This window comes from Myotis daubentonii, chromosome 11 (genome assembly GCF_963259705.1).
Source record: "Myotis daubentonii chromosome 11, mMyoDau2.1, whole genome shotgun sequence".
Lineage (NCBI taxonomy): Eukaryota > Metazoa > Chordata > Mammalia > Chiroptera > Vespertilionidae > Myotis > Myotis daubentonii.
The window spans coordinates 6,315,815-6,339,375 of record NC_081850.1 but is presented as its reverse complement, the minus strand read 5'-3'; the positions used below and the strand labels follow the sequence as shown (position 1 = coordinate 6,339,375).

General features: G+C 45.0%; 1 protein-coding gene across 6 annotated transcripts; it reads right to left on the bottom strand.

Annotated features, from left to right (window-relative positions):
* Positions 1 to 10,646: 10,646 nt before the first annotated feature.
* PRXL2C (peroxiredoxin like 2C) lies at positions 10,647 to 19,611 on the bottom strand. Of its 6 annotated transcripts, none has more exons than XM_059656377.1 (6): positions 19,321 to 19,611; positions 18,850 to 18,918; positions 17,482 to 17,535; positions 17,201 to 17,306; positions 14,311 to 14,442; positions 10,647 to 11,472 (listed from the first exon to the last, which is right to left on the bottom strand). In XM_059656377.1, exons 1-6 carry the CDS (start codon positions 19,516 to 19,518, stop codon positions 11,345 to 11,347), a joined length of 687 nt encoding a protein of 228 aa, XP_059512360.1. In that variant the 5' UTR covers positions 19,519 to 19,611; the 3' UTR covers positions 10,647 to 11,344. The 6 variants fall into 6 exon arrangements, with proteins under 6 accessions (XP_059512360.1, XP_059512361.1, XP_059512366.1 ...); XM_059656378.1 differs by having other exon boundaries at positions 10,647 to 11,401; XM_059656382.1 differs by lacking the exon at positions 10,647 to 11,472 and adding an exon at positions 13,636 to 13,691.
* Between the last annotated feature and the right edge of the window lie 3,950 nt (positions 19,612 to 23,561).

The following is a 23,561-nucleotide window of genomic DNA, read 5'->3' as shown; positions in this document are numbered from 1 at the left end:
TATTGGGTGCATATATATTTACCAGTGTTATTTCTTCTTGTTGGACTGCTCCCTTTAGTATTATGAAGTGGCCTTCTTGATCTCTTTTTATTTCCTTCACTTTGAGATCTAATTTATCAGATATAAGTATTGCTACCCCGGCTTTTTTTTCACTTCCATTGGCCTGAAAAACCTTTTTCCATCCCTTCACCATCAGTCTGTGTGCGTCTTTTTTTCTGAGGTGGGTTTCCTGTAGACAACAGATATATGGGTCATGTTTTCTTATCCACTCATTTACCCTATGCCTTTTGACTGGGGAATTTAATCCATTTACATTTAAAGTTATTATTGATAGAAACTTGTTAGTCGCCATTTTTGTTCTTTACCGCTGCGTTCCTTCTTTGTTTCCTGTTTTTTCTATTTACAGCAGACCCTTTAGCATTTCTTGCAATCCTGGTTTGGTTGTAATAAACTCCCATAGACTGTTTTTGTCTGTGAAGCTCCTGATTTGACCCTCAATTTTGATTGATAGCCTTGCTGGGTATAGTATTCTTGGATTCAGACCCTTCCTTTGCATGACTTTGTATATTTCATTCCATTCCCTTCTTGCCTGATGTATTTCTGTTGAGAAATCGGTCGCTAGTCTGATGGGGGATCCTTTGTAGGTAACTTTCTGTCTCTCTCTGGCTGCTTTTAAGATTCTTGCTTTGTCGTTGGTGTTTGCCAATTTAATTATTATGTGCCTTGGTGTCGGTCTTTTCGGGTTCATTTTGTTTGGGACTCTGTGAGCTTCTTGGATTTGTGTGAGTTTTTTCCTCCCTATATCAGGAAATTTTCTGTTACTATTTTTTCAAACAGGTTTTCTATTCCTTGCTCAGTTTCCTCTCCTTCTGGCACCCCTATTATTCGGATGTTGTTTCGTTTAGCATTGTCCCAGAGTTCTCTTAGGCTCTCCTCTTGCTTTTTAATTTTTTTTTCTAGAAGCTGTTCTGTTTGGGTATTTTTTTCTACCTTGTCTTCTAGCTCGCTGATGCGGTCCTCTGCTTCTTCTAGTCTACTGTTGATGCTTTCTATTGAGTTCTTTATGGCAGTGATGTCGTTTTTCATTTCTTCTTGGTTTCTCTTCATTTCCTCCTGGTTCTTCTTCATTTCCTCTTGGTTCCTACACATATTGTTGAATTGGTCTTCCATTCTTTTCATCCACCTTATGGCCATTACTCTGAATTCTTTCTCTGACAGGTTGCTTGCCTCCATTGCCTCCATTTCGTTTACTTCCTTTTCTGATGATGCCTGTTTTTCTTTCATATTTGGGTTGGTTCTTTGTTTCACCATGATTTCTCTTCTCAAGGTGTTTGGTTATGTAGTTCTCTCTCTGCTGTGCTGATTCAAAGGCACAAAATACAACACAACAAGGCACAACGTACAAGGCACCGAACTAAATGCATTCACGATATTAATAACCCCAAATAAAGGTGACCCCCCAAGCGAAGAGAATTAGGGGATAAAGAAGAAAAAAGAGAAAAAGATTAAAGAGAAAAATAAAAAACAAAAAGGAGTGCTGAAATGAGATTGGGAAAAGGGAGAGAAGAAAAAAACAAAAAGACAAAAAAAAAGTAAGAGAATGAAATAGAGGTGGGGAAGAGGATATTTGTATGGGGAGAGCGAGGGATTGGAAATTAGGTATATAAGTAGGGTGAAATTTAGACAGTGGGTAGAAAGAAGGAATAGGTAAAATCCAAAGCAGGAATAGGGTAAGAGAAACAGGACAACAAAAGGGGAAAAGTGAGGAAGAGAGTTTTGGCTTAAGGGTAAATGTGAGGTAGAGAGAAATGATGCTAAAGGAATGATGAAAATAGAGTGTAGAACACTAATCCCAAAATAAAATAAAGAAAAATAAAAAAAATAATAAAAAAATAAAATGACACTTGAAAAAATGGTAAAAGGATAGCAATAATACTGGTTAAAAAACGTAGTAATTAAAAAGGTAAAATCAAGTGATGAAAAAAATAAAAAATAAAAATATAATAAAATAGGTTCTTAATGAAATGGTGAAAAAAGAATTAAAAAAAATATATAAAAATATTCGGAAGTGAAGGTGCTTCAGATCTTCCACTCTTCTTTTTGGCACGCCTCAGTCCTGCCAGGCATTCAGGAGAGTGTTGAACTTCCCTGCGATACACTGTCCCTCCGTGCAGTAAACCACAGACCTGATTTTAAGGCAGGTTGTATTTGTTTACCAGACTGCCTTTATTTGTGATCGCAGAAGAGACAGTTCATGGCTCTGCCTTTGGGTGGCAGTGTGTCTGGATTGACCTCCGAGGCTATAAGTCCTCTCTATCAGTAGGGTTTTGTTTTTTTTTTGTTTTTTTCCTCTATGGTATTTGGAACTGATTCAGGAAAGACCACTGCCCAGAGCTGGTTCCTTGCCACTGCCCGCTGTTTCCCAGGCTCCCCAAAAAGAACTTTCCCCTACAGGCTCTGCGAATGACCCCAACTGGGAATCCCATGCACTGGGTTTAATAATCAAATGCACGGATCTAAGGGGAACTGTGACAAGAGCCTGATACGTTGTGCGAATTCGCTAGCCTCCACCTTCCAGGTCTGCGCACAGTCTCCACGCACAGTCTCCGCGCGCAGTCACTGCAAGCCCACTCGCCCCTGGCACCAAGCAGCCAGCAGATTGGCAAAGTCCAAGGCTGCTCCTTTACATCCAGTCCAGCTATGGGCTCATTTTTCGCGTTCCCTTCTGCCAGCAGCCCTGTGGGGCCCCTTCCCCACTCGCGGGTCGTGCTGGTCCCAAGGCTGCGGACTCTGTAGGGCGCAGATTCTGCCCTGCGCGCGCGTGCTCGGTCCTCCCTCCAACCCGAACTGCAAACCACACCTTTAGGGGATGTCCAACCTTTCCGTGAGAAGAAGCAGTGTTCGTCTGAGTTCACCCAGCCACGCTGCTTGAGATCCCCTGTTTCCAGGTTAGTAGCTGGTCTCTGGACGCCGGCAACAACCACCCAAGATGGCGCAGTCTCCGCCGCTCAGCTGGCGCACCACAAGAGGCTTCAGCCGCAGTCTCCAACCTTCCCCTTTTTCCTGGGGGGTTCTCGGTCTTTCCTAGCTGCAGACAGTCTCTCAGCCGAAAATCCTCTGCCTATTTGGGCTGCATGTTACCCGTTTCAGCTGCTCACCCTTATCTGCTCCAGGACAAGGCATCGGACACGTCCGTTTATACCTCCGCCATTTTCCGAACTCCTTTATTTCATTTTTAAATGTATTTTCATAAAAGCTGATGATAGTATTCTCTTAGGAACCCCAGGTCTTTAACTGTGTGTCAAGGGTTTCCTCCTTTGATTAGTTTTGAATTTTATTTAGTGCAAGGACTGCTAATAGTAAAGGACAAAATCCGTCCCGTCTGAAGCCTCGAAGTCCGGGTTTGAGAGTCTTCCCCTGTTGTGCTGGCCGTAGACTCTCAATATTGGGAGTAGCAGTGCTTCTCAACCTTAGCTGCACATTTAGAATCACCTGGGAATCTTTTTAAATCCTGGTTTCTGGGCCTCATCCTCCAGAAATTCTGTTTCTTTGTTACTCATGTTGTGGCCCCACCCCATCACAAAGAAACAGAATTTCCGGAGGATGAGGCCCAGAAATCAGGATTTAAAAGATTCCCAGGTGATTCTAATGTGCAGCCAAGGTTGACAACCACTGCAGTAGAGGAACATACACTTGCCGTGTCTATCCCCTCCACCTTTGCATACCCGCCTGTCAGCCCATCTGTTGACAAGGATATGCTTTCCACATGGCATTGCCTTGGCACTCTGAGGGACACCAGCTGGTAAGCTCTGTGTGGCTCTGTTTCTGGCCTCTGTTCACTTCCGCTGATCTGTACTAATCCTTTTGTCATACCATGTTGTCTTGATGAGTGTCTCTTTACAGTCAGTCTTGAAAACAGGTCATGTAAGTCTTGCAACTTTGTCTTTTTGAAAGTTGTTTTGGATGTTCTAAATCCTTTGTTTGTAGAAAGTGTTTTCTGTCAAAAGGCCTGCTGAGCCCTTCCTTTTGATTGCACTGCGTCTGTAGCATCTGTAGTTTACATCAGTGTAGGGAGGACTCAGGTTGGTCATGTTGAGTGTTCCAGTTCATGAGCACAGTATCTGTCTTCATTTCAGAAGGTGGGCTGGAGGGTTTTGAGGGTTTTGGTTTTTCTCCATTTGGGTTGAAGCGTAGTGCTGACGTACAGTTTAAAAGAATAACCCTGTCTGTCGTTGAAGACGGACGCTAACGGGGCGGGGGTGGAGCTGGGGCACACAGGAGTCTGTTTCACTCATCCTAGCGGAATTGACGGTCACAGGGTGCTAACTTTACTTTGAAACGCCTAGATTCTGCCTTTATATACGGGAGAGCCAGCCATCTAGAGTGCCAGGTTCTTTCCCACAACCTAGCAAATAAGAGCCATCTGTCAAGTGTTTAGAATTCTTACCGTCATTTTAAAACTTGTACCACATTTTTAAATATATATTTTTTATCAGATAAGGCAGTGCTTAGAGGAAAATTTTCATTTTCACATACTTATTTTAAAAAGCAAGAAAGTAGATGGTAACAAAAACTAATATTTTATTCAATTACTAGCTCATCATTAATCTTCTTGAGAAAAAAAGTATTTGATTTTTCAAAATTAAACGTGCACTTTCATTTTATTGTTAATTTTTGTTGCCCCAATTGTTCATTACAGAAGGCTTACAACATGTCCTCACTGGGTTCCTTGGTCTATAGATGGATGTGATGGTAGCCCATTCTTGCCCCGTTGTAGGCCATTCTTGCCCCGTTGTAGGCCATTCTTGCCCCATTGTAGCCCATTCTTGCCCCGTTGTAGCCCATTCTTGCCCCATTGTAGCCCATTCTTATCCCATTGTAGGCCATTCTTATCCCGTTGTAGGCCATTCTTGCCCCGTTGTAGCCCATTCTTGCCCCATTGTAGCCCATTCTTATCCCATTGTAGCCCATTCTTGCCCCGTTGTAGCCCATTCTTGCCCCGTTGTAGCCCATTCTTATCCCGTTGTAGCCCATTCTTGCCCCATTGTAGCCCATTCTTATCCCATTGTAGCCCATTCTTGCCCCGTTGTAGCCCATTCTTATCCCGTTGTAGGCCATACTTGCCCCGTTGTAGGCCATTCTTGCCCCGTTGTAGGCCATTCTTGCCCCGTTGTAGGCCATTCTTGCCCCATTGTAGCCCATTCTTACCCGGTTGTAGCCCATTCTTGCCCCGTTGTAGCCCATTCTTATCCCATTGTAGGCCATTCTTATCCCGTTGTAGGCCATTCTTGCCCCGTTGTAGCCCATTCTTGCCCTGTTGTAGCCCATACTTGCCCCGTTGTAGGCCATTCTTGCCCCGTTGTAGCCCATTCTTGCCCCGTTGTAGCCCATTCTTGCCCCGTTGTAGGCCATTCTTGCCCCGTTGTAGCCCATTCTTGCCCCGTTGTAGCCCATACTTGCCCCGTTGTAGCCCATTCTTGCCCCGTTGTAGCCCATTCTTGCCCCGTTGTAGCCCATACTTGCCCCGTTGTAGCCCATTCTTGCCCCGTTGTAGCCCATTCTTGCCCCGTTGTAGCCCATTCTTGCCCCGTTGTAGCCCATACTTGCCCCGTTGTAGCCCATTCTTGCCCCGTTGTAGCCCATTCTTGCCCCGTTGTAGCCCATACTTGCCCCGTTGTAGCCCATTCTTGCCCCGTTGTAGCCCATTCTTGCCCCGTTGTAGCCCATTCTTATCCCGTTGTAGCCCATTCTTGCCCCGTTGTAGCCCATTCTTGCCCCGTTGTAGGCCATACTTGCCCTGTTGTAGGCCATTCTTGCCCCGTTGTAGGCCATTCTTGCCCCGTTGTAGCCCATTCTTATCCCGTTGTAGGCCACTCTTGCCCCGTTGTAGGCCATTCTTGCCCCGTTGTAGGCCATTCTTGCCCCGTTGTAGGCCATTCTTGCCCCGTTGTAGGCCATTCTTGCCCCATTGTAGCCCATTCTTACCCGGTTGTAGCCCATTCTTGCCCCGTTGTAGCCCATTCTTAACCCGTTGTAGCCCATACTTGCCCCGTTGTAGGCCATTCTTGCCCCGTTGTAGCCCATTCTTGCCCCGTTGTAGCCCATTCTTATCCCATTGTAGGCCATTCTTATCCCGTTGTAGGCCATTCTTGCCCCGTTGTAGCCCATTCTTGCCCTGTTGTAGCCCATACTTGCCCCGTTGTAGGCCATTCTTGCCCCGTTGTAGCCCATTCTTGCCCCGTTGTAGCCCATTCTTGCCCCGTTGTAGGCCATTCTTGCCCCGTTGTAGCCCATTCTTGCCCCGTTGTAGCCCATACTTGCCCCGTTGTAGCCCATTCTTGCCCCGTTGTAGCCCATTCTTGCCCCGTTGTAGCCCATACTTGCCCCGTTGTAGCCCATTCTTGCCCCGTTGTAGCCCATACTTGCCCTGTTGTAGGCCATTCTTGCCCCGTTGTAGCCCATTCTTGCCCCGTTGTAGCCCATACTTGCCCTGTTGTAGGCCATTCTTGCCCTGTTGTAGCCCATTCTTGCCCCGTTGTAGCCCATACTTGCCCCGTTGTAGCCCATTCTTGCCCCGTTGTAGGCCATTCTTGCCCCGTTGTAGGCCATTCTTGCCCCGTTGTAGCCCATTCTTGCCCCGTTGTAGCCCATTCTTGCCCCGTTGTAGCCCATACTTGCCCTGTTGTAGGCCATTCTTGCCCCATTGTAGGCCATTCTTGCCCCGTTGTAGGCCATTCCTACCCTGTTGTAGCCCATTCTTGCCCCGTTGTAGCCCATTCTTGCCCCGTTGTAGCCCATTCTTGCCCCGTTGTAGCCCATACTTGCCCTGTTGTAGCCCATTCTTGCACTGTTCCCTTGTAGGTAACTGAGTTTCTTTCTCTTGCTGCTTTTAAGATTCTCTCTGTCTTTTGCTCTTGGCATTTTGATTATGATGTGTCTTGGTGTGGTCCTCTTTGGATTCCTTTTGTTTGGGGTTCTCAGCGCTTCCTGGACTTGTAAGTCTATTTCTTTCACCAGGTAGGGGAAGTTTTCTGTCATTATTTCTTCAAATAGGTTTTCAATATCTTGCTCTCTCTCTTCTTCTGGCACGCCTATAATTCTGATGTTGGTACGCTTGAAGTTGTCCCAGAGGCTCCTTACACTATCTTCATATTTTTGGATTCTTTTTTCTTTTTGTTTTTCCAGTTGGGTGATTTTTGCTTCTTCATATTTCAAATCTTTGACTTGATTCTTGCGATCCTCTAGTCTGCTGTTGGAACTCTGCATAATATCCTTTATTTCAGTCAGTGTATGCTTAATTTCTAGTTGGTCCTTTTTCATAACCTCGAGGGTCTCACTAAATTTATTGGCAGTTTCTAGAAAATTCTTGAAAAGCCTTAAAAGTGTGGTTTTGAACTCTGTATCCAGTAGTTTGCTTTCCTCCATTTCTGTCATTTGTGACCTGTTTCTTTGTCTCTGCATTTTTTATTGCTTCCCTGTGTTGATAGAGTGGCTTTCTGTGCTAGGTGTCCTATAAGGCCCAGTGGCTCAGCCTCCCCAATTACCTGAGGTGGACACTCTTGGTGCACCCCTTTGTGGGCTGTGTGCACAGTCTTGTTGTAGTTAAGTCTTGATTGTTGTAGGTATCACTGGGAGGAATTGACCTCCAGGCCAATTGGCTGTGTGCAGTGGGAGAACTTATGAGCTGGAGACACTTTTCTGGGGCAAGACTTGCTTCAGTGGGGCTTTGGTGCTCACTGAGTCTGCCCCTTGAGTGTGTCCCTTATGGATCTGAGGAGTTGTAATCTGGATGGTCCCACTCTGACCACACTGGCACTTGGATCTCTAAGGAGATGCTAATTTTGCCTCTGCCTGAGGCTACCCAGCAGGAGCTATGGAGAGATTCCTCTTCTTTGTTTGGGGTTTGGAGGTGCCCAGATGAGGCCCAGCTGTGAAGCAATGTAAGCTGCTGTGGGGCCTTGGACCTTCTTTTGGAAGTTCTGGGTCTCTCTGACCCAGCTGCAGTTTGTTAGGTAATTTTCAGGTTGCAAAGGGCCAGGGCATTCATATGCATTTCTCTGTGCATATGCTTGGGTGGGGCGGGATCTCAGGGGATCAACAGGGCGGAGCAAGCAGCTACATCTGCTCCCCAGTCCTACCCTAAGAGGCCCTGTGTCTCAGTGTCCCAGTAATCGCTGCAAGCACCTCTGAAAGTCGCCCTCGAGTTCTGCCCAATGCCAGACAGTCCAGTTTCTCCCCGTATGAGTCTGGGTCCCCAGAGACTCACCTGGAACTGGAGTTCAGAGCAGTCGGGAGCTTGAGACTCCCTCCCGATTGAAAAAGACAACCGTGTCCTCAGCCACCAGCCCTTTAGGCGTGCGCCCCTGTACCTCTGCACTTTACTTCCACACCTCCTCTGAGTCTCAGTGCTTTTCTCTTTCCTTCTAGTTGTAGAATTTCCACTCAGCCAGCCTTCCTGTCGTTCTGGATGATGTCCGTTTTGTCTTTTAGTTGTATTTTTGAAGTGGTTGTGCGAGGCAGCAATTTCTGGTGTTTACCTATGCCGCCATCTTGGTTTCTTTCTACCACTGTCTTATAAATGTAACTGTACCTCCCTGCAGTCACATAAAGAACATTTATATATTTTAGAAAAAATGTGTACATTTCTAAGTGTATAAATTTTGTGTAAGCTATGACTCAGCAGTTTTAAGTCTAAAATCAGCAAAGGGATCTGTGTTACCATCGGTCTTTCCTTACTACAAAACATAGCACAAAATTGCTTAATATTCAATTTTATGCGCAATTTTTTTATTAAGAACATGATTGTGCATGTATATGTACATGAAAATACATTCAAATATTTAGATACTTTAAATATATATTTTTGTTTGACTTCATATGCTCTATATTAAAAAATTGTAAATTCAAGGCAGTATTATACTTGCTAATAATTACCAACACAGGGCTGGGCAAGGTAGGTTTACAGTTGTGAGTGTATAAAACAGAGTTTGTTATTTGTTAATTATTGTATTTTTTCCATATGAACAACTATAAACTCCTACTTTTGCTCCACCCTGTATTTTGACTTTGAGATAATTTTTATCAAAATTTTTGGGATATTTCATATTAAGGTTCCAGAAAAAAATAAAAGATGACAATCCACTAAATAAAAGCAATTTGGGGGTAAGAAATGGAAGCTGTCTAGAAAGTAAACAAATCACAGTACAAATTTAAGTTATAAAGTATTTTTCGTTTAAACAATTTTTTCCTGTTTTTTTTTTTTCATTGTTGTTAATTCTTACCCGAGGATCTTTTTTCCATTGCTTTAGAGAGAAAGAGAGAGAGGAAGGGAGGGAGAGGGAGAGAGACATCCATGTGAGAGACACACATTGATTGGTTGCCTCCCTCATGCATTCCGACTGGGGCCAAGGATTGAACCTGCATCCCAGGTATGTGCCCTTGACCAGGAATCAAACTTGCCACCCTCTGTGCTCTAACCACTTCAAACCAGCCAGGGCTAAGCAATTCTTAAAATTCCCTTAAAAACAAAAAAAAGCATGTCCACCATATTTTAAATATGTATCTTAAATATCTAAAATATATTTTTCTCCTCTGCCCTCCCCCCCAAAAATCCCGAGGAATGAATTTCTGAGGTCTCCATTCATATGTAGAGAGTTCTCACATAAAACAAAAATACCCATAAATCATAAAGGAAAATTTCATGATATTAAAATTAAACCTGGCAAATACTAAAACACATTATAACCAAGTGAGAAGACAAGCTGTAGACCGAGTGGAGATGTCTGAGATGTGTGCAGTGCATGTAACTGACACAGTTAGGGTCCAGGATGTGCACAGATTTACAGACCAGTAAGGAAAAATCAAACAACCCAGTACAACCCAGTAGAAAATTGGCAATGGATGTGAATGGGTGATTCACAGTGAAATGACCTGGATATCCAAAAGCTTATGGACAGACGCTCAGCTCCACTGATAATCAGAGAATTGCCCCCCCCCACCCCCCAAAAAAGGTCCTAGTGAAATGGATAGTGGGTGTGGGTGACAAGGTGCTTTGAACAGACTATAGGAAGGTGTGGTTTGCCTCATTTCCTCCGAGTAGAGCAATTGCGATAGAAATATATGGCCGTGCAGCCTCTATAATGGCACTGTTGAGGGCCTGGAGCTTGTTGCGCAGGAATATATTCTTCATGTAATTTTTAAAGACCTTTTCCTGGCCAAAAAATGAATAATGCTCACTATGTAACAGTTGGGAAATATAGAACAGCGTGAAAAAGAAAATAAATGCTGCCATACAGAGATACCTACAAGCAAGATTCTGGTGTGTTGCCCTAGCTGGCATAGCTCAGTGGTTAGAGCGCCATCCCAGGCGCCAGAGGGTCTTGGGTTTGATTCCCAAGCAAGGACACATCCTGTGTTGTAGGTTTGTTCCCCAGGCCAGGTTGGGCACATGTGGGAGGCAACCAATCGATGTGTCTATCTCACATTGATCTCTCTCTCTCTCCCCCTCCTCCCTTTCTTTCACTCTAGCTAAAAAAGCAATGGAAAAATATCCTTGGGTCAGGCTTAAAACAAATAATAAATTTAAAAAAGATTCTGTTTCTTTTTTTCTAAACACACAAAAATATAAACAAATACATACAAAAATGTGATTATATAATAATAGATAAGAATTTAATATCCTTTTTTAAACTTGTTTTCCACTGGATAAAATTATGTCGAGTTGCTTAACTTTCCCCTTATATGTTCTTCATAAGGATTTATGCTTTTTATGGCCCCCCAAAACCTTACATTGAATGAATATACCATAATATAAGAATAGTATTTACAATTTTATGGGTTTTAAAGTTTTATTTTGGCCCTAGCCAGTTTGGCTCCATGGATAGAGAACTGGCCTAGACTGAAGGGTTGCAGGTTCAATTCCAGTCAAGGGCACATACTTCAGTTGCAGGCTTGATCCCAGCTCTGGGTCAGGGTCCATGCGGGAGAAACCAATCGATGTGTCTCTCTCAATTGATGTCTCTCTCTCTCTGTCTCTCCTCCTCCATTCCACTCTCTGTGTAAATGAATGGAGAAAATATTCTCGAGTGAGGAGTAACAAAGAAAAAAACACACAAAAGTTTTATTTTGTATAAATAAAATTTTGTTTAAAACTTTAAAAGCCATAAAATTATAAATATACATCATATTTTTTGACAATCAATGCCTCTCAGCATGCGGTTCAACGGGTACATGTCTCTATGTTTTCAGAACTCCTCAAGGGCTGACAGAGTAGACACTGCACAAGGATATACTCCGACATTTCGCGCCATGTCTCAGGGTCCATCGGAAAGTGACAGTCTGTCTGTCACACATGGATGACTGAGGGTCTGCCTGTGAAGTCTACCTGCTGGACTCCTACAAGCTGTAAAACAGAGTTGATGGGTTTGTGATCCAGTCTATTCCTGTCACGGTGTATAAAATGGATGTAGTGACCTAGAAGGCAATAAGAATAAAAGGCAGAGGTTGGCATCTATTATTCCCTATTGGATTTATTGCTTCCTAGAATCAAGGACGCTTGTCAACTTTTAATTAGTCCACAGGAAAAAATTACTCACTCAGAGTACATTATATTCTGTGTGTAGCGCCATAGTAATTTTAAATTAAGGTAATAAAGCATGACAAGGACATGGTTAAATAAGAGTGATGCTTAATGTTTATGAGGTCCAAGGGGCATGATTCTTAAATGATGACCTTCTATTAGGTTATAATTAAATAAAATATCCTGTCACACAGGCAGAAAATGGAACTAACATAGACAGCAAGCTGGAAAATCACATCTGTTTCTTAAATGTAATAATGGAATAAATCACTCGCTATCTGCCCGCTGGCCGGTGTAGCTCAATTGGTTCGGCGTTGTCCTGTGCACTGAAAGATTGCCCATACTATTCCCGGTCAGGGCACATGCCAGGGTCCCAAGCTCGGTAGTGGGTGTGCAGGAGGTAGCCATTCATGTTTCACTCTCACATGGATGTTTTGCAATCACATCCTCTCTCTCTCTCTCTCTCTCTCTCTCTCTCTCTCTCTCTCTCTCTCCCTCCCTCTCCCTCTCCCTCTCCCTCTCCCTCTCCCTCTCCCTTCCTCTCTCTCTAAAAAGAAAAAAGAAAGATTTTTTTCTTTTCACTTTGCAAGCATTTTTTTTGTTATTTTTATTTATTAAAATTTTTTAATGTTGACATTATCGTAGGTGTTCCCCTCCTTTGTACATCTTCACCCACCCCCCAATAAAAAAATCTTTTAAAAAAGGCTATCTGCATTACTAGTATAACTGTAGACCAAAAGAAGCTGAAAATAAGGACATTAAGACAATCACTTAGGATACACTTAGATGTCCACAATTCTTTTACTGCTCAAATATAAATAAGTCATAATTTATACTCCAGTTCTGTTTACTTATATTCTTGGGCTCAAGATGAGAATTTTAACTTAAAACAGTAGATTAAGGAAACATTATTAGAGGCATGTTTTCTGCATTGTACTTATCTGCTGTCTCTAGTCATCACTATAGATTTAATATCATAAACTGGCTTATTATCAAATAATACAAATAAGGCAAATGAAACACTGGTTTTGCCATGAGATAGATTTGTGTAAATACGCACACCTCGCTTTCTCCTTAGAGGAGCTCTATTTCTCCCAGGAGGTGTATCAAAATCTCCTATAAAGTATGTTCCCAACTTGGACACAAATGACACTCTCCCTGCGCTCTTCATCCTCACACAACTGCACATGTGGCCCCGTGACACCGCGACGTGGAGCTGAGGGGCTCTGAGGATGGGAACGAGTCCACGGGAAATGTGGCTAATGTTGTTCTGGGCGAATCCTAGGACTCAGTCATAAAACATGGCTCCTTCTCCGCGGGTCTAACTGGTGTGAACTCATGAGAGGGAAAGGGAGCTTAAGTAACGGTTTAGCTTGTTGTAGTGTTCCACACGCAAAGAGCCCCAACGTCATAATGCTTGCTCAAAGTCCTCTCTCTAAATGCCTTCTAGCTATCTGGAATTTATTAAAGTAAATGTAAATTTTAGAACCCTTAGAAGCTACACTCACTCACGTGGACAATTTTAAAAGGAAGAAGAGCCAAGAAAGACAGTTTACAACTGCTTTTTGGCACTGTCAGGTTGGGAGTTTGTCCCTGACTGCAGTACTTGAAGGTGGTAGAGATTCAACACTCAACCACTTAGCAGAGTGGGGCCAAGGAGTTCCAGGTGGTCCAAACTGACCAACAAAGCCATTGCAAGCATGTGGCCTTAGTAACTGTTATTGGATGAGCGGTCCCTGGGGCTGCCTTGCCTTCTGAACTGAGCACATCTCCTAGTTTTGTAGGTAGAACTACCTAGATTGACTCATCTATTGACCCAAAAACAGTGCTTGATGACTCTCTGATTTGGAATGTTCACCTCCATTGAACTTCCTTTTTTTTTTTTAATCCTCACTCAAGGACATGTTTTTAAAATGTTTTTACTGATTTTTCAGAGAGAGGAAGGGAGAGGGAGAGAAGGAGGGAGAGAAATAGGAACAGCAATGATGAGAGAGAATTATCAATCAGCTGCTTCCTGCACACCCCCCACTGCGGATAGAGCTCAAAACCCGGGCATGTGCCATGACCTGGAATCAAACCACGACCTCCTGGTTCATGGGTCCACGCTCAACCACTGAGCCACATTGGTGAGACCAAGGATATTTTTTTATTGGTTTGAGAGAGAGGGAGAGGGAGAGGGAGAGAGGGAGGGAGAGAGAGAGAAAGAGAGAGAAAGAGAGAAAGAGAGAGAGAGAGAGAGAGAGAGAGAGAGAGAGAGAGAGAGAGAGAGAGAAATGTGAGAGGAAAACATCCATCAGTTGCCTCCCATACACTCACAGACGAGGGATTGACCCTGCAACTAGGTATGTGCCCTATCCAGATATCTAACCCGCAACCCTTTGGTTGGTGTACAGAATGACGCTCCAACCAACTGAGCCACCTGGCCAGGGCTTCCATTGAATTTTTCCAAGTGTTACAGCCACATACAGTTCACCAAACCACCGCTGACCTTTCCGGTCCCAAATACCTGAAAACCCTCGGGCATGGAATGATGGGCACATTACATCCAATAGACAGACATCAAAATGCACACACGCCTTTGAAAACACAAGGTGCCCCGAGAAAGCACAGATCCTGACTGCCGCAATGCCCAGCTGCCCACTTTCACGTGGCCGCTATTTTATGAAGAAGCAGGTAGCCCCTGGACTTCGGAAGTGCACCAAGTGTCCTTTGGGTCTGGGCTGGATGCTTACCTGGACCTACAATGAGGGTCCCACCTTGCTGACCTGGGTCTCCTTGAAAATCAAAAGGAGGGCCGGTCACCGCCCGCCACAGGCTCCACATGCTTCCTGAGAAGATGTTTGACTTTACATGGGGGCTCGGTCCTGCGATATTAGAAAGCGTCTTTAGATGCTATCATTGTATATTCCAATGAGTAGATATTAAAAAGATGATGTTACGCCTTCTCTTTCTTGTGTCATCCGAACTTTCGACTTGCCTAGTTTTCTTTCAAGGAACGGTTTCTCAGCCTCCGCTGCTGATGCTTTTGATGAGAGCATTCTTTGTCCTGTGCAATGTAGGTGCTGAGCAGCACCCTTGCCCTCTACACCCATTAGATGACACGGCACCCACTACCCACCAAGATGTGAGGACTAAGCATTCTCCAGACAATGTCAAATGTCCCCTGGGGGCAGAATTGTCCCAGGTTGAGGATATCTTTTTAAAAATTTTTTATTTGTTGATTTTGGAGAGGAAGGGAGGGAGGAAGAGGAAGAAGGGAGGGAGAACGAGAGAACAAGAGAGCAAGCGAGAGAGATTGTTCCACTTATTTATGCATTCATTGGTTGATTCTTGTATGTGCCTTGACTGGAGATTGAACCTGCAACTTTGGCATATGGGGACGATGCTCTCACCAGCTGAGCTACCTGGCCAGGGTGACCTGCCTGATTTCTTAATATTCCCAGAAACCTGTTATTTTCCTCCATCTCTTGAACTCCTCTATTTCTTTCATGTTTACATGAGAATGGACAGTCATCTTACCAAGAAAAAACACAGGCTCATTAGCTTGGAGACATGGGGAAAAGACTAAATTGTACTGTTTTATAGGATTCTATATCTCACTCCCTCTCTCTTCCTCTCTATCTCTAAAAGAAAAAAAAAATCAATAAAAATGTATTTAAAAAGTGAGCTTAGAGTGCCACCTCCAAGAACTCCTCTGAGAAGCCTTCCCAGGCTCTCTCTCCTCACTTTTCTGGCACAGGTATTCCCAGCACATGCTTTCCTCTCTTACAAACCCTTAACCGGGATCATAACGAGCTGTTTGCTTCTGGCTCTCAGAGTAGATGATGTGTCGGTCTTCTATCACCACCTCCCGGAGTGCCCAACACAGTGGTTGTCACTAATGAGAGCTCAGTAATGTTTGTTGAGATGAATGATCTGAGTTTTCTTACTTGGCATTTCAGAAGCCAAGTTCTTCCTACCTAAAACACATCTTAACAGTTCACCTGAAGCTTACTAAGCTCTATTAATTATAAAGAATTGTGCTAAGGGCCAGGAATATGGACCACATAATTGTGAATAAAACATCAAACTCTTCAACTAACTACACTCCCAGCCACTTCACACACAGTAACTAAGTATATAGGGAAGTACAAGGTGCTGTTAAAATACAGCGAGGGAAGCAGTTGCTTGAAGAACTATTAAGCGCCCCTTTGAGTTGGGCTTCAAATGAAACCAAGATTTCTTCAACGAAAGGACATTAAGTATTTTAAGTCATGAAGATGAGGAATCTATCTTACCTAATAATAGACAAACATGTAAATTGACCATCCCTCCGCTATGCTCACCAGCCAATCAGGAGAGTATGCAAATTAACCCAAGAAAGATGGCAGTTAATTTGTTTACACAGGCAAGAAGCAGTGGAGCAAAGACTGAAGGCTCTGGCCGGAGCAGCGAAGGCCTGGGTCCCGGGTGCCGGAGGAAAACCGGTGCCGGCAGCCAGGGGAAGGGAAGGCAATGGGCCTCTAGTATAGTATATAAAACCCTAATATGCAAATAGACTGAACAGCAGAACAATTGAACAACCAAACAACTGGTCGCTATGACGTGCTCTGACCACCAGGAGGTGCCCACAGAACATGGCAGGCATCGGCTGCGGCGGGATGGTGGAGTAGGTGAGTGGGGGCACCAGACCAAGATAGGGCGCTGGTCGCTATCATCGGGTGAGCCTCTGGTGATTACTGAAAATTATTTGCTTCCACGCACCATGGTCCCGCTGGGTGCTTGCACCTGCTGTCAGCGCCAGCTCCGCCTGTACTGGCTGCTGGCACCGGAGCCACTGTTCGCATCTGCAGCCGGCACCCAACGCCGGCCCCAATCACTCAGCATCGTCAGCAGGTGCGTGTGGTGGCTGCTGACCCTGATTGCCCCTGAGGGCTTCTCCACCTCCCCCTGGTCCTGAGGGGCAATTGGGGAAGCAGCCTCCACTCACACCCACTGCTGGCACCAGCCCCACTTGCACCCACTGCTGGCACCAGCCCCAATGGCTCCGCACAGTCAGCAGGTTCGGGTGGAGCCGGTGCTGTCAGCATATAGGAGCGTGGTGATGAGAGCAGGGCTGCTGGCAGACAGGGAATGGGGCTGCGGCAGGAGGGGCCGGGCTTGGGTGCGGAGGATGGGCCAAGACCCGCCCCTGTGCCCACAGCAGCCTTCCGGCCCACAGTTCCTTTCAGGGTGCATGAATTCGTGTACTAGGCTCCTAGTAAAAGTACTAGTATATTAACTTAAGCAATTATTTTCTTTTAATCATAAAGGTAAAATGTACTCATTTTAAAAACACATAAAAGCCATTTTTCTCACTTCCATTCACTGGGGTTAGCACTGCAATATCTTTTAAAATCTTTTCCATTACACACACACACACACACACACACACATAAAGTATGTTTAGTACTTTTCAGCTTTCCATGTCATTACACCCCCAGAAAGGAATCTTTTAGGGTCTGGTGGATCTGGACTGCTTACAGGAATCATAAGAAACAGTCTGAGTTATTAACTTAGCATTTCTTTCCCTAAGCATATAGATTCAAATGTAAAAATACATCATCAGTGTTTTCTATTTGAGACATGTCATGTGTAAGTTACCTGAGGAGGTAACTTCTTCACCTCTTTTCATTCCCAATCTTTTATAAATTTCTCTCTCAGGATCAACGTAGATTTCATGACAATACCCAGTCAGTTTGCAAAAAGGCTGCAAAAAGAGAATATGTGAGACCTTTACAAGAAAAAAAATTATATAAGAGAGAAAAGTAATTATAATCTAACTTAATTTCAGTAAATACAACCTACACTTATTGGTTCAAATCATATACTTGCTATGTCTGTTAGTTTTAATGTGTTAATTTTTCAATTTGTTATACATTTACCTCAATATGATGGTAGGATGACTGTCCAATCACTATAAGGGTGACATTTGCCTCCTTTAGGAGAAAAAACACACATGTACATACTATTAGAAATTATGTTCCCTACAACTTCCCCTTATCCAACTCTTTTGTTCCATTCCAAAGCTAATTATAGGCTTCTAGAAGAATGGAATAAATGGGAAGTGTGAGTCACAGCAAAGAAATGTATGGTAAAATGTTTCAGTCTGATGATCTTTTGCTAAGTAAGAACTTTTATATCCATACTAAAAAAAGAGTAATATGCTAATTAGACCAGACATCTTCCGGATATCCTTCCAGAAGTCCTTTCGGACAAAGCCATGGTGGCGGGGCCAAGGCAGAGGTGGTTAGGGGCCATCAGGCTGGCAGGGGAGAGCAGTTAGGGGTATCAGGCTGGCAGGGGAGAGCGGTTAGGGGTATCAGGCCAGCAGGGGAGAGCAGTAAGGGGGATCAGGCCAGCAGGGGAGAGCAGTAAGGGGGATCAGGCAGGCAGGGGTCCTGGATTGGAGAGGGTGCAGGCTGGGCTGAGGGACACCCCCCCCCCCAGCTGTGCACGAATTTCGTGCACCAGGCCTCTAGTAGTCAGTAATTCTCTACACTCCCCCCAAAAGTGTACTTTAAAGAAGAATAGCCCTGGCTGAGGTGGCCCAGTTAGCTGGGTGGTGTCCTGTGCAACAGAAGGCTGTGGGTTCAGTCCCCACTAGGGGGCGTGCAGGAGGCAGCCTATTGATGTTTCACTCTCACACTGATGTTTCTCTCCCTCTCCCTTGTCCTCTCTCTAAAAACGAATCAATAAAAATACTACAGCAAAGAATAAAAATGATTAAAGTAGTATTATTTAATCAGTTTTATTTTTTCACATCCCAATGGTAAGGTCTGGGGAAAACAGACCTGAGTTTTACAAAAGCTGCCCAATGCCTTCACTGGAAAGCTTACCTAGGGACAAATCTCTATGCATGTGCCTGACGAAAAGCATGGATTTTTCACCTTTAAGATATATGTATTTCCCTGTAATGAGCAACTATCTGGAGTGTTTTTATTATAAAATTAAGGAAAGAAATATCAGTAATTGCCAGCATTTGTGTTTTTGGTCTTCATCACCCAACATTTGTGAGTAGGCAGGTTACTGGGTAGCGGCAAAAGTATTACTGTGGTTGGCATGTTCATAAGCCGCAGCACCAACACATGGAGCCGGAATGGTCTCTAAGGCGCCCCTTAGGAGGAGCTGGAGAGGCGGGAGGTGAGAACCGGGTAAGGTGCTCCCCCGCCCCCACCCCACCGCCTGCTGATAAATGTGGGGGACGTGCCCCAGCCCCGGAGCAGGGCGCGCTGCTGTTCTCGGAAACTTACTTGTAAGAAACTCCTGGGGATTTTGGCCAGATCTTCCACGTACTCCTGGCAGGTGTAACACAGGAAATGCTGCAACCCCACCGGCAAAGAGAACAAGTCAGAGCCCACACCCTCCGGGGCAGCGGCACCCAGCGCGTCGGTCCGCAGGACGCTAAGCAGCACCCAGGTTGGGTAGCAAAGGGTATCGCGGCGCCCAATGCGCTTGAAAACGGGGCGCCCCGTCCCCGCGAGGCCTCCTCGCTGGCGGAGGAAGGGCCTGGGCCTGGCGGCTCCTGGTCCATCCCCTCTGGGAAGCCAGCGGCTCTCCGCGCTCCCGACGCCCCCAGTGGGCGGCCCTGGGAAGGGCGGGCGGATGCCGCCTCCGACCCGACCCTCTGCCCTGAAGGGTCTCCCGGCCGCGGCTGGGGAAGCCACCTCCACCCCGGCTGCTGGCGAGGTCCCTGCTCCGGTCGCCCCGCCGCTCGCGCTCACCCGCACGAAGACCACGATGGCTCGGCGCTCCCGGAACAGCGCGCCGAACGGCACCCGCCGTCCATTCGCGTCCAGCACGGGGAGCTCGGCCACGGAGGCGGCCAGTGGCTGCCCGCGCTCGGGGCCGCTCGGGACCGGGACTGCGGCGGTGCGGCCGCTGACCTGCCGCGTGATCGGGGCCAGGGCCGGGGCGGCCATCGCGTCCTGAGTCTGAGGGCCCGCGTTCTTGCCCCGAGTGGGTGGGACAAATAGGCCCGAGGTGGGCGCCAGGGTCACGGGAGGCGGGGCTCAGCGGGGGGGCGGGGCGCGGGAGGCGGGGCTTACCGGGGGGCGGGGCGCGGGGAGGTGGGTCACAGCAAGAGGCGCGGGGCACGAGGAGGCGGGGCTCAGCGGGGGGCGGGCGGTACTCGGGGAGCGGGGCACCGCGAGAGGCGCGGCTTACTGGGGCGGGGCGCGGGAGGCGCGGGGCGCAGCGTGGGGGGGCGGCGCGGGAGGCGGGCTCAGCGGGAGACGGGGCGCGGGAGGCGGGGCTTACTGGGGGCGGGTCGCGAGGAGGCGGGTCGCAGCGGGAGGCGCGGGACCCGGGGAGGCGGGGCTCAGCGGGGAGTGGGGCGCGGGAGGCGCGGGGCGCCGCGGGGGGACGCGGGGAAGCGGGGAAGCAGGGAAGCGGGTCTTCGCGGAGTCCGGATCACTGGGTTGAGCTGCTCACGTCCAGCGGCTCCGCGGTGAGGATCTGCGGGTTTGGTTTCTACTGGGCGCTGCAGGTCTGGATGCCTGTGCGTTCCTGACAGAAAGTCCTGGTAGGAAGTGAGATGGGTCCGAGCGAGGAAAGTGTTATTTAGGAAGAAAGCAGTTTCTTGGGCAGACTGACCTGAGTTCTTACTCAGGAGAACCAGTTGCCCAGGATTTTCTTACCCAGGACAACATATCTGGGATCCAATAGCATTGCTATTGTGTTAGCTTATATTCCGTTTCTAACCCAGCCCCTGCCACTTTCTTTTCCGAGTAATCATTAACGGGGTAATATATACTTAAGTGTAGAGTTACATTTATATATATATAATTTCAGAGAGAATGGGAGAGGGGGAGACATAGAAACATCAATGATAAGAATCATTGATCAGCTGCCTCCTGCACGCCCCCTACTGGGGATCTGAGCCATCAACCCTGAGGGAGAATCTATCTTGACCTCCGGGTTCATAGTTTGACGCTCAACCACTGAGCCACATCAGCCGGGCAAAGAGAACCTTTTTATTCTTTCTGTAAAACTTGCCAGTCCTGGTCACTGAGTGTTTCTTTATGAAGTTAGTAAGTAATAAACAATAACTTAGTAAACAGATGAAGAAATAATGTTTCATCCGTTATGTAAAAGCCAGTTTGAAATGCAGGAATTCTTGGATTTAGGAAACATTCTAATTTCATGTTGAATTGTAATCTACTTGTTTGGATTGTTAGGAACATCATCACTGAAAAGAAGTCATGATGGTGAGTCTATTTGTTTACTCATTCATCCATTTAATAATCAGCACTCATTTATTGAGCACCTACTATGTCCTAGGTCCAATGAACTCTTCTGTTTGGAAAAACTGGATGGACTGAGAGAAAACCACAGAGTTAAGTAGGCAAGTAAGTTTTGACTCCAGTATGAGCCTTGTTGTTGGCTGGTTCAATTGTAATGTAATCCCTTAATTGAAAAAATAAACATAAATGAACATAGCTGTATTCCAAGCTGATGGCATATCCACATATTGAAGAACTATTTCAAATGACTCTAAAACATAGCATGTTTTACTCTACATCCCTAGAAGGGTATTTCAATAAAAAAAAGAACTCTAAGAAATCTTTTTTTAAAATTGTTTTATTGCTTAAAGTATTACAAAGAGTATTACATATGTCTCCTTTTTTCCCGCCCTTAACAATCCCCCAGCCTCCCCTACCCCCCAGTGTCTTATGTCCATTGGTTATATGCTTGCATACAAGTCCTTCGGTTGATCTCTTAAACCCCCCCCCCCGCCCCCGGCCCCTCAACCCTCCCCCGCTTTTCCGCTGTAGTTTGACCGTCTGTTCGAGGCAGCTCTGCCTCTGTATCTATTTTTGTTCAAAAGTTTATAATGGTCTTTATTATCCATGAGTGAGTGAGATCATGTGGTATTTTTCCTACATTAACTGGCTTATTTCACTTAGCATAATGCTCTCCAGTTCCATCCATGCCGATGCAAATGGTAAGAGTTCCTTCTTTTTTACCGCAGCATAGTATTCCCTCATGTAGATGTACCACAGTTTTCTAATCCATTCATCTACTGATGGGCACTAGGCTGTTTCCAGATCTTAGCTATGGTGAATTGTGCTGCTATGAACATAGGGGTGCATATATCCTTTCTGATTGGTGTTTCTAGTTTCTTGGGATATATTCCTAGAAGTGAGATCACAGGGTCAAATGGGAGTTCCATTTTTAGGTTTTTGAGGAAACTCCATACTGTCTTCCATAGTGGCTGCACCAGTCTGCATTCCCACCAGCAGTGCATGAGTGTTCCTTTTTCTCCACATCCTCTCCAGCACTTGTCATTTGTGGATTTGTTGATGATAGCCATTCTGACAGGTGTGAGATGGTACCTCATTGTTATTTTGATTTGCATCTCTCGGATGATTAGTGACTTTGAGCAAGTTTTCATATGTCTCTTGACTTTCTGAATGTCCTCTTTTGAAAGGTGTCTATTTAGGTCCTTTGCCCATTTTTTGATTGGATTGTTTATCTTCTTTTTGTTAAGTTGTATGAGTTCCCTATAAATTTTGGAGATTAGGCCCTTATCAGATATAACATTGGCAAATATGTTTTCCCATGTAGTGGGCTTTCTTATTGTTTTATTGATGGTTTCTTTTGCTGTGCAGAAGCTTTTTATTTTGATGTATTCCCATTTGTTTATTTTCTCTTTAGTTTCCAATGCCCTAGGAGCTGTATCGGTGAAGAAATTTCTTTGGCATATGTCTGAGATTTTGTTGCCTTTGGATTCTTCTAGTATTTTTATGGTTTCCTGTCGTACATTTAAGTCCTTTATCCATTTTGAGTTTATTTTTGTGTATGGTGTAAGTTGGTGGTCTAGTTTCATTTTCTTGCATGTATCTGTCTAATTTTCCCAACACCATTTATTGAAGAGACTATCTTGACTCCATTGTATGTTCTTGCCTTTGTCAAATATTAATTTAGCATATTGGTTCAGGTCAATTTCTGGGCTCTCTATTCTGTTCTATTGATCTATATGTCTGTTCTTGTGCCAGTACCAGGCAGTTTTGAGAACAGTGGCTTGATATAAGGTATTGAGATCTCACCTACTTTGTTCTTCTTTCTCAGGATTGCTGCAGCTATTCGGGGTCTTTTTTAATTCCAGATGAATTTTTGGAGAGTCCGTTCTAGGCCTGTGAAATATGCCGTTGGTATTTTAATGGGAAGTGTGTTGAATTTATAGATTGCTTTGGGTAGTATGGACATTTTAATGATGTTGATTCTACCAATCCATGAACATGGTATGTTCTTCCATCTGTTCTTCCTCTATCTCTTTTTTCAACGTCCTGTAGTTTTCTTAGTAGAGGTCTTTTACCTCTTTAGTTAGGTTTATTCCTAGGTATCTTAATTTTTTTGGTGTGATGGTAAATGGGATTGCTTTTTTAGTCTCTTTTCCTATAAGTTCACTATTGGTGTATAGAAATGCCATAGATTTCTTGGTATTGATTTTGTATCCTGCTACATTGCTGAATTCATTTATTAAGTCTAATAGCTTTTTGAAGGAGTCTTTACGGTTTTTTTATATACAATATCATGTCATTTGCAAATAAGGACAGTTTTACTTCTTCTTTTCCAATTTGAATGCCCTTTATTTCTTCTTCTTGTCTAATCACAATGGCTAATACTTCTAGTACTATGTCTAACAGGCATGGTGAGAGTGGGCATCCCTGTCTTGTTCCTGTCCCTAGGGGAAATGGTTTTAGTTTTTGTCCATTGAGTATAATGTTGGCTGTGGGCTTGTTATATATGGCTTTTATTATGTTGAGGTATGAGCCTTCTATTCCCACCTTGCTGAGAGTTTTTATCAAAAATGGGTGTTGGATTTTGTCAAATGCTTTTTCTGCATCAATTGATACGACTATGTGGATTTTTTCTCTCAATTTGTTTTGTGATGAATCACGTTTATTGATTTGTGGATATTGTACCATCCTTGCATCCCTGGGATAAATCCTACTTGGTC